The 18304-nt window shown below is 39.2% G+C and overlaps 1 protein-coding gene across 2 annotated transcripts; it reads left to right on the top strand.

Annotated features, from left to right (window-relative positions):
- Positions 1 to 301: 301 nt before the first annotated feature.
- RBM7 (RNA binding motif protein 7) lies at positions 302 to 10503 on the top strand. 2 transcript variants are annotated; one of them, XM_072611051.1, is made up of 5 exons: positions 302 to 619; positions 1958 to 2120; positions 3325 to 3427; positions 7824 to 7923; positions 8957 to 10503. In XM_072611051.1, exons 1-5 carry the CDS (start codon positions 302 to 304, stop codon positions 9323 to 9325), a joined length of 1053 nt encoding a protein of 350 aa, XP_072467152.1. In that variant the 3' UTR covers positions 9326 to 10503. The 2 variants fall into 2 exon arrangements, with proteins under 2 accessions (XP_072467152.1, XP_072467153.1); XM_072611052.1 differs by lacking the exons at positions 302 to 619; positions 3325 to 3427 and having other exon boundaries at positions 2043 to 2120.
- Positions 10504 to 18304: the final 7801 nt, after the last annotated feature.

Genomic DNA, 18304 nt, shown 5'->3' with positions numbered 1-18304 from the left:
CCCGGGCAGCTCGCAGAGGGCCGACCTTGGGGGAATTCCTCTTGGGCCTGGGCCTGGGGACATTATCCCCAGACATCAGCCCCAAAGGCCCCGCGCCTCGTCCTGAGGCTCGGCGGAACTGATTGCTGGCCGCACATCCTTCGCCTCGGTCGCTGCGGGGTTGTAACTGCAAGAGCTGGGCCATCTTCTAATTACGGTGTTCCCCGGGAAGTGGCTTGGTGGCGTTGTGTCGCCCTCTCGGCCGCCCGCGGGCTCCCGGCTCAGGCAGCTCCGCTAGGCCTCTGTAACCGACCACGTTGCCATGGTTAAAAGTGACGGTTCCTCCAGAATCTCCCGTAAGGGAAAGGTTCGGGTAGGGAGCATGCGTACTCGCATCCTGACGTACGTCGATGTGAGCCGGAGACAGGGGGCGTGGTCTTTGTCAGAGCGGGAGGGGGAAAGGCGGAGGAACAACTTTCCGGGCGTGCGCAGTGCACCCGGCGACGGCGATTCTATCCTAGCAGTGGGGCCTGCCGCTGTGGAGATGGGCGCCGCTACTGCCGAAGCGGATCGGACTCTGTTTGTGGGCAACCTCGACATTAAAGTGACGGAGGAGCTGCTCTTCGAGCTTTTCCACCAGGTAAGCGGCTGGGATGACCTCCCTTTCCCTGCTCTCTCGCTTTCTCCGCCCCTCGCCCGCGGAGGCCTCAGCCCTACGGTCTTGTCAGGCGCCGCCTTCGCGCGTGCGTACTAGAGCTCTTTGGACCAGGGGGCCGGGGGTCTTGGCCTGGAGCCAGAGAGAAGTCTTGTGCTTGATTTCTGAGGGGTGGGAGCGGCTTCCTCAAGGGTAAAGCCCCGGGGAATTGTGCTAGGTGTCGGGGGGATGGCTAGGCCGGGCCGAGAGCCGCTGGTTTAATGAGCGACGGGGAGCACGAACTTTGAAAAGATCCACCCTTGTCGGTCATTCCCCTCCAGGTGTTTGGGCTTTGTCCACCTGTTAACCACGAAGACTTGGCTTTTAAAAAGTGTCCTCGTTCGCTAGCTGCTTCCCTTCTGGCTCGGTGTGCTTGCACCTCGGAAGAGGCTTGTGGTGGAGTGGGGGCAGGAAGTCCAGAGAGGCCTAGGTTTGGATTTGAACTGAGGGGCTTACATTAAGCCGCGTCCTTGTGGGCAGTTCTCCCAAGCAGAGTTTCCTCATCCGTAAAATGGGGGTAGTGAGATGAGTGGTTGTGAGCAGGGTGCTTTGTAGCCTTTCCAAGGTGGGCATATAGATGCGGGTTTTATTTCACCAAGTCAAAATCCCCTTTTCCAGTAATGAGAAGTTGAAACTATGCTCCTTGGCAGTTCTGATGCCTGTTATAGTGTCTAGACTATGAGAGGTACAAGCGTAGGAATTTTATTTTGAAACCACATCACTTCCTGCCTCCTCTGGAAAATTACTTACTTTGCTTTGCATTCCAGGGATCTGTTAACTTACGCGGTATTAGAGGTGTCTAGAGTCCAACACCTTCATTTTTTACAGATGAGGAAACAGGCCCAGAGAGGTTAAGTGACCTAAGAGGTTAAATCACACAGGTAGTAAGCAGCAGAGTTGGAATTCGAATCCAGGTCTTCTAACTACGAATCCAGTATGGTTTCTACTGTACTGCTTTGAGGTACTGGATATTTAAACCCCTCCGGAGGCAAACTACACTTTCCACTAGCAACATAATGAAGTAAGCTATAACGCATGGATGGGGGTCTGTGTGAGCCCCCTCCCAGTGAATTAGGTTTCTTTGTAGTAATAATCATGATTTCTCACGTAAACTGAAATGCATGTGCTTTATATTTTTTAAGCCTTGCTAGAAGTGATTACTTGCATTTTGTTCCATTTTAAAAATTTGCTTTATTTTGGTTCTTTACAAAACAGAACACTTTCCAGAAGTTGCTTCATTTAACTTTAACTTTATTTTATGTTATTTTATTTTTTTATTTGCAGGCAGGTCCTGTAATAAAAGTTAAAATTCCAAAGGATAAAGATGGTAAACCAAAGCAGTTTGCATTTGTGAATTTCAAACATGAAGAATCTGTTCCTTATGGAATGAATCTACTTAATGGAATAAAACTTTTTGGAAGGCCCATCAAAATTCAGTTCAGATCAGGTATCTGTTGAATTTTCAAGAATCTGTTTTTAGGGAGAATAAAAAAATTTCATCTCAAGTTTACAGTAGTGAAGTTTAGAATTCCTAAGTAATGAGGAATAATGACAGCAGAGATGCCTACTATTATCTGTAACCCTAAAAACTCAATTTAGTCCTTTTCTTTAAGAATATTCTTAAAGGGTAGAATTTCCTCTCAGCTAAGAATGAAAGTGAACAAAGAAATATCAAAAAGACCTTGACTGATATTTCTAATAACTCAACCCTATGGAGTCCTTCCAGACTCTTAGTGGCCATCCTGTGATGAGCTTCTACACATCTAGTTTAGATTATATGGGCATGCAGAATTCCTCCAATTCAGACATAAGGTAGCTCCCTGCCTGTATTGTACCTTTTCCATTTTATAGCTTTCATTGAGATCGTTTCTACAGAGTTAGAACTGGAAGGGATGTCAGAGAGCAAGCATCTAGTCTCTTTTTTTTTGGATGAGGAAACATACTCATGGTAAAGTTTTCAGTTATCCCTGTTCATTTCTAATCCATGATAAAGATATTAGACTAGGGTTTCAGTGAAGACAATGATGAGATATAAATTGATTTGTGTGCCCTTTTCCTTTTATTCTTGATTTGACACAAAGCTTTAAATGTATTCTCTTGGAACTGCTTTTTCATATTGTTCATTTTTCTTTGTATTTTGCTCATTTAGGCCACCCAGATTTCATGATAATATTTTGCATGCTACTTTTTCTACCAGCTGGTGTAGGAAAACATGAATACCTCTTTTATAAAGAAATCTGAATTTTCATTTTAAGTTCTCTTAACTTTAAGTGGTTGCATGTCTTTTTTTTTTTGTAAGGAAAGAATCATCTTCAGGAAGTTACTCTTTCTGAGTTTTTTTCCCCACAGTTTGTTTTTTACAAATTATAATTGTTGGAGCTAGTAAGAAGAACTTTTAGCTAATTGCTCTTATGTCTGCTTTGGCAATTGGAATATTGCAGTTTGATTGCATCTTTACCCACTGGGTATTAGTGTTATGTGTAAACATTTTGTTTGGTTAACTTCTTTCTTACTCTGATGAAACAGTAGAGTAGAATATTGAAATGCAAATTATTTCTAGTGTCTGAGATATTAAGGTTATACCAAACTTAACTTTTTGAAGTTGGATGACCTTGAAAAAAAAAACCAAATTTCAAATATGTTTTCTTCAGGAAGTAGTCATGCTTCTCAGGAGGTTAGTTCATCATATTCCCAGCATAATCTTGGGAATGCAAGTCCATCTAGCATACCACAGTCCACTTCAGCTTCTAGCAGGTAAGAACTACCAGTTCTGGTTAATAAAATTGGTTTTCTGTATTTTGTTTTGGCCCTTCTCCCTTCCCCTCAAGAACCTTCTTCAGTAGCCTTTTTCAGTAGTTAATCCTTGATTAACATTAGATTGTAATAGTAGTAACTAGTAACTTACTCATCTTAGTATCTTCCTCACTACCTAGTATAGTTTCTTACATGTAGAAGGTAAATGTCTGTAGAATAAATAATAAATTGGTTTGTCTTAGGAAATATTGGGCTTATTAGAATATTTTTCTTGGCATCCATACTATGAAGCTGCCTTATAATTAGATCTATTTGGTATTTAAGGAATTAAATATCCTTGGGTGGCATCTATGATATGAATCAGATATTTAATGCCAAATTAAATTTTATATTAAATTGTTTTATACTAAAGCTTAAGTATAGTAAAGATTGAAGATCTAGTAATAGCTTATGTTTATAAAATTTCTTAAGGTTTACAAAATACCATGTGTCCTATAATGCTGCAACAAGTATCAGTCAACCAGCATTTAATATGTACCTACTGTGTACCTGGTGCTGGGGATATGAAAAAGAGGGAAAGTCTCCGAGAAGTTTACATAAATAACATTGGGAGGGACGACCCTAAGAATTGGGGGTACACCAGGAAAAACTTCATGTAGAAAGGAGGAACTTAAGTTGAATCTGTATGAAAGTAAGTTTCAAAAGGGACAGATGAGGAGAGAATGAATGGAGGCAGCCCAAGAATTCTTGAGGTGGTTAGCCCACATGCCCAGAGAAGAGGGAGTTATTTGTAAGAGCAACAGCAAAGAGGATGTTTTGACTCCTGCATGATGCAGAGGAAGATACACTAAGGATTTGTAGGTTGTGGCTAGGTTATGATGACTACCAAATCAAGGAGTTTACATTTTATTTTAAGAGGCTGTAGGAAACCACTGGGATTTATCATAAAAGTGAGCGACATGCTCAGAATTACACTTGAGAAAAATCACTGTGACAATCACTGTAGAGGATGAATTGGAGAAGGGAGAGATTTGAGATAGGGAAACCAAATAGGCTATTGCAATGGTCCATGCAAGAAGAGATGATAATAGTCTGAACTACAGGGGTGGCCTTGTGAATAGAGAGAAGGGTTGAGTATAGAATTGACAAGATTTTGGCACTTGATTGCATATGTGGAGTTAGGAATAAATAATAATGCTGAAGTTGTGAATCTGAGTTAATTCTATAATAAAACCAAATTAGGTATTTATTTTTAAGTTACGAAATTTTTCAATTAACTCAAGTTATATTCCTCACATCAAATAACTTTATAAAGTTAAAAATATCTAAAAAGTTTAGAACCAGAAGAATAATGTTTTTCCTTACTAGAAATAGGGAAGTTTGGAAGAGGGCTAGCTTGGGGGAAAAGATGGTTGATGATGCGTTAGAGATACCTGTAGGTATCCAGTTGGCAATATCCAATAGACATTTGGTGATGTGAGATTGAAGCTCAATAGGGAGCCTAAACCTTGATCTGGGAGAGATAATAAGCCTATGGGACCTGATGAGGACACCAGGTGAGAGAGTGAAGAGAAAGAAAATGACCCAGGACAGAACTTTAGAGGTGTGAGATAGAAGGTGATCCAGCAAAAGAGAGGGAGAAATGGTCAGACAGGAGGAAAACTAAGGGAGAACAATGTCAAAAAAAAAAAAAAGCCAGAGGAGAGAATATCCAAAAGAGGAGAGGCTCAGCAGTGTTAAAGGATGCAGAGAGGTGAAATATGAGGACTGAGAAAAGGCCTTCAGATTTTGTAATTAAGAGATCATTGATTTGCTGGCCTCTACCTATTTGTTTTGCTTGACTGTGCTTATTTGTTATAAGGGTTTTTTTCTTTTGGTTTTTATTGGGGGGAGGGAGTTGGGAGATTGAGGAGGGAGTAGCATTTGTAATGATAAAGAGGGCTACTGAAACATTTCTAGAAGTACATAGAAAGTAACAGAAAGTTTTGTTTTGAAAGTAATATGTGGAGTGATAGACTTTTTTGAGGAAGCAGTTGGTACAAAATGGAGATTCATTGTGTGTTATAGAGTATTTTGTGTTCTGTTTATTAAAATGCTGTTTTTTGTGTGTTTACATTCAGAATAAAAATAAGAATTGGGGGGAGAGTCAGATCTAGGGATTTTGGGATGTAGAGAAAGGTAAGTGCCTGTGCCCTCCATTCTTAATAATCATGATGATGATCTAGTGTTGTACATATAACACTATAAGCTTTACAGATAGTTCATTTTTATCCTCATGACAACCCTGGGGAGGTGGAAGCTATTATGCTCATTTTATAGATGACGAAACTGAAGCAGATAGAACTCAAGTGACTTGCCCAGTGTCACACAGCAAGTAAGTGAAGTGGGATTTGGACCAGTGCTCTATCCATCATACTACCTACGTACCTACTAAAGGATAAGACAAGGTCTTTTGCTGAGAGGTTTGGGGGGGAAGAAGAGACTAGATTTAGAGCTGGAAGGGACCTGAGAGGGCTTCTAGTCCAAACTGTTATACCACCCCCACCCTCATTTTATAGATGGGGAAATTGAGTCACAGAACAGTTAAGTCACAGGGTCACAGCTAGTAAGTGTCTGAAGGGGGATTTAACTTCCTGATCCAAGTCCCATGCATCTCTACTAGTCCATGCTGAAGAGACAGAATAGTCTTTAAGAAGAGCACAATAGAGATTTAGCTAGTGAGGATTAAAAGTATTTCTTTGCTGCAGTGAGTGCCCAGTTGAAATTAGGTGACATAATTTTTAGTGGATCCTGTGAGCTTGGTTGCTTGACTTCCTTCCTTAGCTCCTTTTTGCAGCTCCTGAGTAGGAGGGTAGGAGGTGGGTGTCAGGAATAATTCAGGTTTGGAGTTGGCTAGACATGAGTGATGATTACACAAGAAGGAGCAAGAAAGTTGAATTGATTAACTATAGGGTCTGTATTTCAAATGAGCAAAAGTGAAGTCATCAGGGGTGATGGTCTAAAAAAGTATTGAAGGGCACACAGAGAGCCTAATGAAGACACAGTTTGTTCACAAGGGGTGAAAAGGTGTAGAGTGAAATAGGGAGGCAGGAAGTTGTGATCAGAAAGGCATTTCAGAGTTTTTTAATATTGAAGTGAACTGCTTCTAGGTCAGATTGTGAGAACAAGGATAAGATTTGAGGTGGAAGTGAGGAGTTGAAGAAATTGAGGAACTAGGTTAGGATGTTTGAGTGAACATTAACATGTATGTCAAATTCCTTTAGTTTAAGAGCAAGAATTGGCACAGAAAGGAAGATTTGTGAGCCAGGTACTAAATCTAAAGAAAGGAAGGAGAATGGGTTCTGTAGAGATCAGCCAGAGGGGCCTGAATTGGCTGGTAACTTTTGGGTAGGGTGAACTTCAGAGGAAGAGAGGTTGTTGAATGATGATGGCAAATGGATAGTCTAGAAGTGGCAGCAGGAACTAAAGTTATATTCAGATTCCCGAGAGAGCTGTGTCTGGAGGTGATAGGAGAGAAGATATAGCCATTGCTAGAGAAGACGAATAGAGGTGTAGTGTCATCTGCAGAGAGCCAGGTCTCTGAATCCCAGAAGAGCATGAAAGGAAGAGGTCTAGAGTGGAGAGAGGTTTGCTAATTCTGGATCAGGAATTCTAGAGGGCACAGTGAAAGAAGTGAGCTGAACAGCACTGGGCCGCGGGTGAGAGGATTGGGGAGTTTGTGAATTAGATAATGAGAGGTGAGAATTGGGGAAAGGGACGATTTACGTTTAGGCAGTGGACAATTGGGAAAGATGGTGGAATTTTGTTAGCTACAGTAGAGTTTCAGAATGAATAGAGGAGCAGTGGATGGGAATAGTTCCATTCTGGAGATGGCAGGTAAGTATAACATTCATGGTCTCCATTCTACATTGGGGTCTTGGCGAGTCAGAGGTCCCATGTAGCCCACTTGTTTAGTTATTTTCTCTGATTTTTATTGGGTGGTTCAGAATGGTGTTTTAGAAAGTTGGTTGATACATTTGGTGACATCAGCTGTTTAAATTGTTAACCCACCTTAGCCCTTAAATTGATAATTTATATATTTAAGTTGTGCACTGCATATAGCAAGAGGGACAACCAGTGGACAGCCCATATACAGTTGTAAACATTGTCAAGAAATCTGGAAGGCCTGAAACATGGTGGGTGAATACCCTTCTCCCCCTTTTATAAGAAGAAATAGGAGTCACACAAACTGAAAAGGCATGGATAAGTTATAATCTGTGTCATTAGTGGAAGATCACATTGAGATCACAGATCATCTGATATAAGAAGCTTGGAAATAATGGGTTAGGGCTTCAAGAATCAAAATCCTGTGTATATTGCTCCTTTGTATATAATGATGAATTCTTTTTTTGAGTAGATACGAAAGGAATATGGATAACTTGACATCTGGATATAATTCTTCACAAATGCTTCAGAGATCTTTCTCATCTCCAGATAATCTTCAAAGACAGGCTGTGGTAAGCTGTTGTTATGATCTGAATTTTGTTAATCCACAAACTGGTTGTAGTTTAAATGTTCACAAAAATTGTATCATGAATTATTGTATTCATGAGTTTTCTCACATTGGAGAGTTCTTAAGACTTTTTGGTTAGATTTCATAAATTTTAGTTGACATTTAGTCAAATCATCCATACACACACACACATAAATATACATATACATATATACATACATATTAGGGTTTAAGAGCAGAACTGCATTTATTGGCCATTTGTTAACATAGCTAACTATAACTCACAGCCACTGTGGTTTCTGTGCCACTTCTTAAATTTCTATTTTTCTTAATATTATTACCATTCACCCAGGTTTGAAAACTTAGGTTCCTCCTTTTTTCTTTCATACACCTTGCCTTCTTTAATCATTTATCACATTCTGTCAATTTTCCCTTCAAAATAGTTCTTGGATCCATTCCTTCCTTTACATTCCTACCCTCTGGTTTTGGCTTTTATCATCTTACACCTGTTGTATTGCAGTAGTATCATAACTGATGATAAAAATCAATCCATCTTGCATATTAAAGCACAGTTTATCTATAGTCTCAGCTCCTGGCTTGGCATTTTCTCCTTTACAGTCTTTCCCCAATCTAAGACACATACCTAAATATATTCCGTGCCACTTAACTCCCTTGATGTCCTTGGTGAGAAGTAATCTTTTTGTCCTGTAGCTGTTTTTTAACACTTAGACTATTCAATTTTGTATTGTATTATATTTGTATACATGTTTTAATTCTCCTTTAAGACTTTATAAGCTCCTTTCGGACATGTTCTTTCTTTAGCCATCCTTTTATTTTTGTCAATGCCTTGTATGTAATTGGCACTCAAAAATTTTTTTAATGGATTATTTCAGTCAGGACCATAACCTAAAATCTGTTTTGGCAGATATTTTGTGCAGGTTTTCTTATTCCATTGTGATGAGTAATTTATCATATCTTTTAATATAATCCTTTTTTATTTAATCTTTTCTCTTTTTTAAAAATTTTTGTCCCCTCAGATGAACAACATTCTGTGGCAGCAGCAGGGATCATTCAGTGGGAAGTTTGTACCTCAGCACTTGGATCAACCTAGTTTTACACCCTCTGGGCAACAGCATGGTCATTCATTTAACCTTTCTTCAAGCTCCCAGTGGTGCCAGGATACACCAATGTCACAGAGAAAAACCAGGCAGAACTCCCATCCCTACCAGTCAGATAGGCTGTATAGCCGTGAGCAGCGTTATGGAGATCATGGATCTGATCATCATTATAGAGCAAACAGAGATGATTCCTACTATGAAGAGAGGATCCATGATGGTTGGAGCCATGACTATGATAGCAGAAGAGAAAACAGTAGAGATGGAAAATGGCGCCCATCTCGGCACTAATAAGTATTAAGATGAACTTTTTAGAAAAGGGGTCAGATTAGACCCTTTTGGCTATGTTGATATGGAAATGGCTTCTTTGAAAAACTGTAGAAAACCGCTCTGAAAGTTGTTACATTTCCTTTTTAAAATTTTTTAACTTACCTGCAGTATACTACAGAGAGAAAAAACTAGTGGTTCCAGTTTTATTATAATAACAGCCTTTCACCTCAGGGTTTTATGAAGAGGAAAGGTTTTTGGGTTTTTTTTGCAGAAAACAAAGTGCCACAACTCCTAATCATTGTAGTAAGTTTAGGAAAAGGGGGGGTGGACTGTAAAGTTTGGTTGTGATTATACAGAAAATATTTTAATTATTTGTAATTTTTTGTAGTGTAGCACAATTGTCTTGGTAGTAAATCCTATTTTGGTGTGTGTGTGTGCGTGCATGTGTGCGTGTGTGTGTATGTGTGCGTGTATGTATGTGTGTTACAATATACATCAAAGTTGATAGTCCAAGATGACTATCTGTATTTTGTTAGTAAACTGGAAAATATTACTTTTCAATGATCCATTTTACTGAAAATAGTATTCAAGCAAAAAATATCCTTGTAAAATTTGGGGATAAATCATATTGGTTTAATTTTTGATAGAACTGAAATGAGTCCTGCAAAGTTTCTTTGAGTTTACCTGCATTGAATTACACTGTATATTCATACATATACATCAGTAGATTTATTCTAAAAATTAAGAAGTTTCATGAAATCATGTTTGATATGGCTAAAAAATTACTCAGGAAGTATTAAATCTCTCCAAGGGTATTTTTTTTTTTAACACTTAAATGATCCTAATGATACCTTGTATACTTTTTCCCCCAGAAAGTTTTTATCAGTGCATAAGACAGAGTGGTTACACATTTTATTGAAATAAATTTGTGAGAGTGAGGGTCTCCCAACCCTGCCTTCACTGTCTGAGTCACTTCACTGCTTTTTCATTTTTAATATTTTTAAGTGCTCAGTGGATATGTAGAGTTTTTTTTGTTGTTATGGGAACTGTTCTTTGCTTGTCTGTTTGATAAGCATTTGAGAGAACTTAGTCTTAAAATTCATCAGATTTCAAGATCTTGTTTAATGAACAGTTTTTAGGTATCAGAATTATACTGTGTTTCCATTTACATATAATAATAAACTTTTTGTAAAATCACATTCCTTCAAAAGTTTGGACCATTTTTGTTTACACAAGAACTTGAGCCATTTCTTTCATGTGTATTTTGTTATAAGACCTTTGCCAGGAAAATTTTGTTATCTTGCCACTGAATTCAAGAAGTTGCACATGAAAGATTAGGCTTACCCCTTTATTTCAGCTACATATAGCAGTTAGTTGAAAGTTAAGGTTAATGATTTTAACTTAGGGTATTAGATATACCTTGAAATAAATACCATATACTTTTTTAAACTTGACTATTATTTAATAATTCCAGCATTGTATCCTAATTAAAAAATCATTTCTACTCTAGGAATTTAAGTGTAAATAATTTTACTTTTCCAAATTTTCGTATCATATAAAAAGCACTTTGTAAAACTTAATATGTCAGCTATTATCTGTAATATGAAAAAGTTTGGACATGTGTATGTACATATATGTATATACATGCATGTACATATATTTATGTACACATGCACACATATAAACAATATAAACATACGTGGATAAAGTGTATAAAAACTACAGGTATTATTCCCATTTTACAGATGATAGTCTCAGAAGTTAAGTGGCTTGCTAATGGTATAGCTAGTAATTTTTGGTGTCTGGATTTGAGCCCAGGTCTCCTGACTCCAAGTCCAGGGCTCTTTCTACTATGCCAGCTGGTGGCTCTGATAGGTGAGCTTTTGCCTTATCTTGGCCTGGAGCCAGTCCCCATTCCACTTCCTGGCCATCATCTTCATCAGCCGCCCACTTCCCAGTGCAATGTTGGATTCAGCCCCTGGGTCTTCCAGCTCTGACAGGTGAGTTTTCGCCTTTATCCTGCCAGGAACCAGGCCTCTATGCTACTTCTCAGCAACCCTCTCCACCCCCATACCCCTTCTACTTTCTAGCTTCCATTTATAAATTGTCTTCCTCCATTAAATGTAATTTGAGGTCAGAGACTACCTTTGCTTGCTTGTATTTGTATCCCTAGCATATCAAACAGTGCCTGGTACATAGTGCTTAATAAATATTTTATGCCTTTAATTATGTAGTCTATGCCTTTAATTATGCAGGCTGTGCAAATATTTGCACATCATGTTTTCTCATTTTGCTCCTGTAAGTGCACTAAAATCTATAGGTCTCACAAAAACTAGTGCTTACCTACCATTCTACACTATCCTGCACCATTCTGCATTTGGGTAGTTGATTTTTTTTTAATCCAAATGTGAGAGCTTACATTTAACTTGATAGAATTTTATCTTAGATTCAGATATTTCTTTAACTTGTTGAAATATTTTTGGATCATAACCCTGTAGATAAGTGTGCCATCTATACCAAATCACTGGTAAAAATGTAGATGGCATGGGACTGAAGGTATCTTTCCCTCTTCCTGAAATCCCCAGTCACCCTAATATAGTCCCTCATTGTCAATAGAGTAGTGGTTTTCAAACTTTGGTTTTAGGACCACTTTATGTTCTTAAAAGTGATTTGAGACCACCCAGTTTTTGTTTCTGTGGGTTATATCTATCCATATTTGCTTTATCAGAAATTAAAATGTTTTAGTATTATTTTGAAAATAGTTTTGGTCCCTGGAAATGTGTGCTGTGCCACTCCTTCCAACCCATCCCCCTTCCCCCCATCTTTTTGGGAACTGCTACAGTAGAACAAGAAAGGATCGGGGAGCCAGAGAACAGATTCAGGAAGCCAGAAGTTGTCTGCAGCTTAGGATTTTCTCCTCCTCCGCCTCTTTAGATTTTTTTTTTTTCAGCACTGAATCCTTCCATAGTCAAAAAGTGTTTTTGAGCTCCTTCATCTTCTCTAATAGGAACACCAGAACCACCCAATGTTTTCCCATATAATAAGGAAATAAAATCTTGATCCATTCCTATTAGTAATAACCTTCAGACTTCATTTATTTTATATACCTCTAACACATGTGTTAAAGAATTATGTAAAAAGTGAATTCTTAATGTATTATCACCCACACCTTGCCTGATACTTTTTGTGTGATAGTGGATAGAGCATTGAGCATGGAGTGCTGGAACTGGATTCAAATACACCTCTGACACTATGTGTGTTTGTCTTTCATTGCTGAAGAAGACCATGCCATCAGAGAAATAATGACATGACTTGCACTTGAGTTTAGAGTGAGGGAGGGCTGTGCAGGTCACCAGCCTCACTTCTCCCCCAGAGCCATCTGATCCAGTGACCAGATACTCATCAGGATGACTGGAGATGACCCAGGATGAGGCAATTGGGGTTAAGTGACTTACCCAAGGTCACACAGCTAGTGAGCGGCCAAGTAAAGTGTCTGAGGTGAGATTTGAACTCAGGTCCTTCTGACTCCTGCACTGGTATGCTATCCACTGCACCACCTAGCTGCCCCTACCTTTGTCACTATGTGACCTTTATGACCCTTGGACCAGTCCCTGAGATGTTGCTTTATCATAGATAGATTGTTCTCACATCTGAAATCATGGCTCCTTAAGGATCTACTAGACTAAGCTTCCGGAAAGGAAGAACCATGTATATTTAAAATTTGATCTCTTTTTTTTTTAGTGTCTAGCATAGAACTCCATGTACATATAGGTGTTTGATCACTGCCACCCCTAGAGCCCCAGGCTTCTCCAGGCTCCTTTTCAACATTTTGCATGGAGTAAGTAATAGCGATGTGGTATAGGCTCTGGGAACCCCCTTGAACTCTTTTTGAATCTACCCATTTGAGCTGGCATTTGCCTGAGGTCATGAGCTTTTCATCATTGCTATGCCTCAATGTCTGTTATCCTCAATACAACCTAGCCCTCCATTGTTTGTTACCTCTGGATTGCCACCATCTACTTCCCACCCCAGACACCCCTAAGCAACAATTGTAGAGGTTCAAATGTGTCCAACTAGGACTTCTAATACTACCCCTTCTTACTCTAATGTAGAACTACTCCAGGCTTAGGTTTGTTGCCAGTCATGTATACATAATACGATGGGAAGAAATTTCAAAGCCAAAATTGATGTGGTGGAAGATGATGCCTTGATGTAGCTCTACGTTTTTTGGTTTTTGTTCCTCTCCCCACCCCCTACCCCCCACTCCACCCTCTTTTTTTTTTTTTTCCATTTAAATGAATAAATCCCTGATTCAGGCATCCCTAGACTATTTTTTGAAAGTGCCCCTGAAGTGACTTTCGAAGGTTTGAATGTTGGCAGTCAAGAATGGATGGGAGTAAAAGGAGACTTCAAAACCCTAAGATAAAAAGCTAAGGCAGATAAGTTGCTTCAGGTGAATAAAGAGGAAGACCTCTGTAATGTTTATGGACTCTACTTAGCTGACTGTTATGTATTCCAGAAGAGTTTGGCCCCTGAAGGTAAGACTTTGCTTCTAGAAAGAATAGCTACACAGAGCTGATCTTTGGAACTGATTCTCCTCCCCACCTAGGGATAAAATGACTGGGTTTTTCCGTACTCAGAGGTGGTTGTTGTTTGTCCTCCATTGTTGAGGACCATAGCATCAGGAAGGTGATGCCATGGCTTGCAAATGAATTGGCTTTAAGTGAGGAAGCGCTGTGCAAGGTCATCAGCCTCACTTTCTCCTCCAGAGCCATCTGGGCCCAGTGGCAAGATATAGATCAGGATGACTTAAGATGGCCCTGCATGCAGTAGGAGACCTTGGCCTTTCTAATGATATGGTCTTTCCCTGGTCTGTTTAACTGAGGCTATGCCCATTCAGTGATTAAAGCTAGGTAAGAAATGAGGTAAAGAATGGCCTCTTCTACCTAGTCAAAAAAAACAAAAAAAAGCTGAGAGGGGAAAGCCCTCAGAGTTTCTGGCCAAAAACCAAAACTGTTCCTATTTACATTCACTCCTAGCCATCTGGGCCCAAACAATAACCAGGTGTGGCTTGGTCCAGGACCTATTGTTGGCCCGTCATGGAACAAGAGTGATTTGGTCTGGCTATGACAACAACTAGCTTATCTCATTGAAAGAGCTAAAGTGTAATTAAACCTCTATGCTCTCAGGCAAAAAAGCTGGTGATAAGAGGCTACTCCTTTTAGGGAATAGTCCTTCATCTGAGGCCTCTAGTTAGACGCTTGCCCCAGAGAGAAGCTTTCTAACCACCTATCTAGCAGGTCTCTACCTAGCAGAGATGGGTCCACCAAAGGTTTGCCTGCCCCATGACACACCATGGTCTGGTGGGGAGCAGCAAGATGACATCACCAGAAGATACGGTGAGTTGGCCTTCAACACATTTGCCTTGATCATGAATTCTCTGTGTGCCCCTCCATATGTATGTCTGGACCACAAGGGGTCCCCTACGTATGTGTCCTATCAGGTTATTTCCCTTTGGGTGTCCACTCTTCTCACTGATGGTGTGGTCCTTGTGGGAGATGGCTATGACTTTATGGGAAAAATGTTTTATTATTACTTTTGTAACAATATCATTTCACTGAATTCCTTTTAAATTTGAGCTAAACCAGTCAATAGTAAGCTTCTCTTGATTTTTTCCCTTTTCATCATCTCTTCCATCCAAGACATCATCCAGCATCAGAGAGGCAGCATTGTGTATTGGGTAGAGTGTGTGTGTGTGTGTGTGTGTGTGTGTGTGTGTTCATTCGTCCTTTGTTGATGAAGACCATCAGAGAAATAATGACATGATTTGCACTTGACTTTGTTTTGAGTGAGGTTGGGCTGTGTAGGTCACCAGCCTCACTTCTCCTCCAGAGCCATTTGAATCCAGTGACCAGATATTCATCAGGATGACTGAAGATGACCCAGAATGAGGCAACTGGGATTAAGTGACTTGCCCAAGGTCAGACAGCTAGTAAGTGTCAAGTGTCTGAGGTGAGATTTGAACTCAGGTCCTTTTGACTCCTGCAGTGGTACTCTATCCACTGCACTACTTAGCTGTCCCATTGGGCAACTTGGAGAGCTGAATGATCTTAGTCTCAGTATCCTTCTCTGTGAAGTGAGGGAACTGGACTTGATGACCTCTCAGGTTCCTTCCAGCTTCAAACCTATGATGCTGTAAGATGTGAACCACAGATTCTTATTTTGTAACAATGGTCAATTTATGTGGTAGCATGCAAAGACTTTGTGGGGAAGAGAAAAAGAAGTAAGGGTAAGGGAAATGAAACTGTTAGCCACACATAGTTCAACTGAAAGAACTGGAGGGAAGTGGGGCTTAGTCTGGAGAAGAAAAGATTTAGCCGGGGTGGGGGGCGGAGACAAGATCAGGGCTCTCAAATTTTTACAAGGTTTCCATGTAGATGAGAGATTAAATAATTTAATTTTACTTGGCCCCAGAAGGCAAGTACTTAGGACTAATAGACAGGAGTTACAAAGAGAACTGCCTAATTAGACCTATCTCAAAGCATAGGTTGCCTTCCCAGAAAGTGAGCCTTTTATCAGAAGAGGTCTTCAAGCAGAAGCTGGATGACTCCTTATTTGGCATGTGAGGAGGCTATGGAGGGAAAAAAACTTATAAGCCAGCACATCTAATTCACAAATTAGAACTATAAGTAAAAGAAGCCCTAGAGAAAAAAAAAAAAACAACTCTGCCCATCAAACAAGAGAGACTGTTGAGAAACATTTGGACAAGTCCATCTGTCCAGGTGGCTCAGTGGATAGAATGCTGGGCCTGGAGTTAGGAAGACCCAGCTTCAAATTCAACCTCAGACACTTAGCTGTGCAACCACTTACCCCCGTTTGCCTCAGCTTCCTGTGAAATGAGCTGGAGAAGGAAATGCAAACCACTTCCGTATCTTTGCCAAAAAAAAAACACCAAATGGGGTTATGAAGAGTTGGATACAACAGAAATGACTGAACAACAAATCTGTCTACCTGTCTTTCTTTCTATCGAACTATCTTCTGCCTTTCTGCCTACCTATATTTGTCTCTGTCTTTATCTAGTCTGTCTTTTTATCTGTCTATCTAATTTCCAGGAGAAGCAATTGTATGGCTTGTTAAGAGAGTACCAAGTCAGACTTCTTTCTGTGCTTATGAAACATTTTACTTTGGTGTAAATATGACTAAGGAAAGGATTAAGGAAAAAACTCCTTGATATGTTTAAGTCTTACTGCTTTATTCCATATCATCTTCCTATTAGAATTTGCATTTATTGCTATTTTGGGTATAGCAGAGAATTAGAATAAGGGAAGTTGAAAACATCTCTAGGCTTAATTCCCTGATGATTAATAATCAAGAAAAGTGCTCTCCAAGGTTAAGTACTCTTATCTCAACTTTTATTTTTTTAAACAGGAAGCAAAGCAAAACAATTAGTAATGTAGCCTGATTGACAGAAGGCCAGTTTTTATTAGAAACAATGAAATAGTTTCTGCAAGGAAGGCTAATTTTTATTAGAAACAATGAAATAGTTTGTATTTTTGAAATAATGAAATAGTTTCTACAAGAAAGGCCAATTTTTATTAGAAACAATGAAATAGTTTGTATTTTTGAAACAATAAAATAGTTTCTGCAAGGTATTCTGAAGTAACAAATGGAAGGTGGGCTTTGAAGTGAGGATGATGGAGGTGCAAGGCTTGACTTAGTCAAATACTAGTTCTATGAACAAGGGCATGGTGCTTAATCTTTCACAGTTCCATAGGCAGTTTTCTAAGACTATACAGGATAGGTGCAGTGGTTAGAGCACTGGGCTTGGAATCAGGAAGATTCATCTCCATGAATTCAGATTAGGCCTCAGAAATGTACTAGCTGTGGGACCCTGGGCCAATTACTTAAAACTGTTTGCCTGTGTTCATCTGTAAAATGAACTGGAGAAGCAAATGGAAAACTACTCCACTATCTTTGCCAAGAAAACTCCAAAACTGGGTCACAAAGAGTCAAACAGAACTTAAATGACTGAACAACAACAAATAAATGACAGGTAAATTGTTGATCTGCCTCAGATACTTACTAGCAATGATGACTAACGTTTATATGACACTTTTATGTTTGCAAAGCACTTTATTTGTGGTATCTCAGTTGATCCTCATAACAACCCTGCAAGGTATGTATTATCACCATTTTACCTAGGAGGAAACTAAAGCAGACTGAGGTTAAGTGACTTGCTCCAAGGTCATATAGCTAGTAAGTGTCTGACATTACTAAAATGAAATAATTACACGTACAATGGTATCTATGGCAATGTTATTTGTAATATTAGAGAACCAGAAACAGAACAAATTGTTGAATGTTCATATGATGTAATGTTATAGTGCTGTTTACAAGGCAAAAATGGAGACTGAATAGGTGTGGAAAGAAAAGAGGAAAGGGAGAATAGGACACATATTACACCATAATTTTCTGCCTCAGAATGGTGATCTGTATGTCCTGGGAACCCCATAGTTATATTGAAACATTGTATGTGCAAATCTTTTAAAATTATTGTAAAGTAACAACAGGTGATTTAAAATAAATGGACGAATCTTTGAGTGCAGGTTCCTTTTTCTTTCTTTTGTAAATAGTATTTTACTTGAGTGCAATTTTCATCATGAAGCCTTATTGTGTATACATTTGCATAGACATTGACATACAAACGTATGTACAGTGTTGCTATAAAGTTCTTATTGCAACTTTAAACTTTGATAACTTTAGATGTACACTGGAAAAGCTACATTGTAAATGGTATTTAAAAGCTTATATATAAAATTTCAAAGCAATAGTTTTTTTAACTGCTGTTATGTGTTACACATTTTCCAAACTGAGCTTTAATTGCTCATGTGAATTGGATTTGTGAAAAGAAATAACCCCAAATTAAAACTTTTAAGAACTTACCTCTCATGTGCCATGTACAACATCCTGTCACATGTATATCTAGTTATTAAAATTTAA

Source organism: Notamacropus eugenii, chromosome 5 (genome assembly GCF_028372415.1).
Source record: "Notamacropus eugenii isolate mMacEug1 chromosome 5, mMacEug1.pri_v2, whole genome shotgun sequence".
NCBI lineage: Eukaryota > Metazoa > Chordata > Mammalia > Diprotodontia > Macropodidae > Notamacropus > Notamacropus eugenii.
This window is presented reverse-complemented; position numbering and strand designations above follow the sequence as displayed.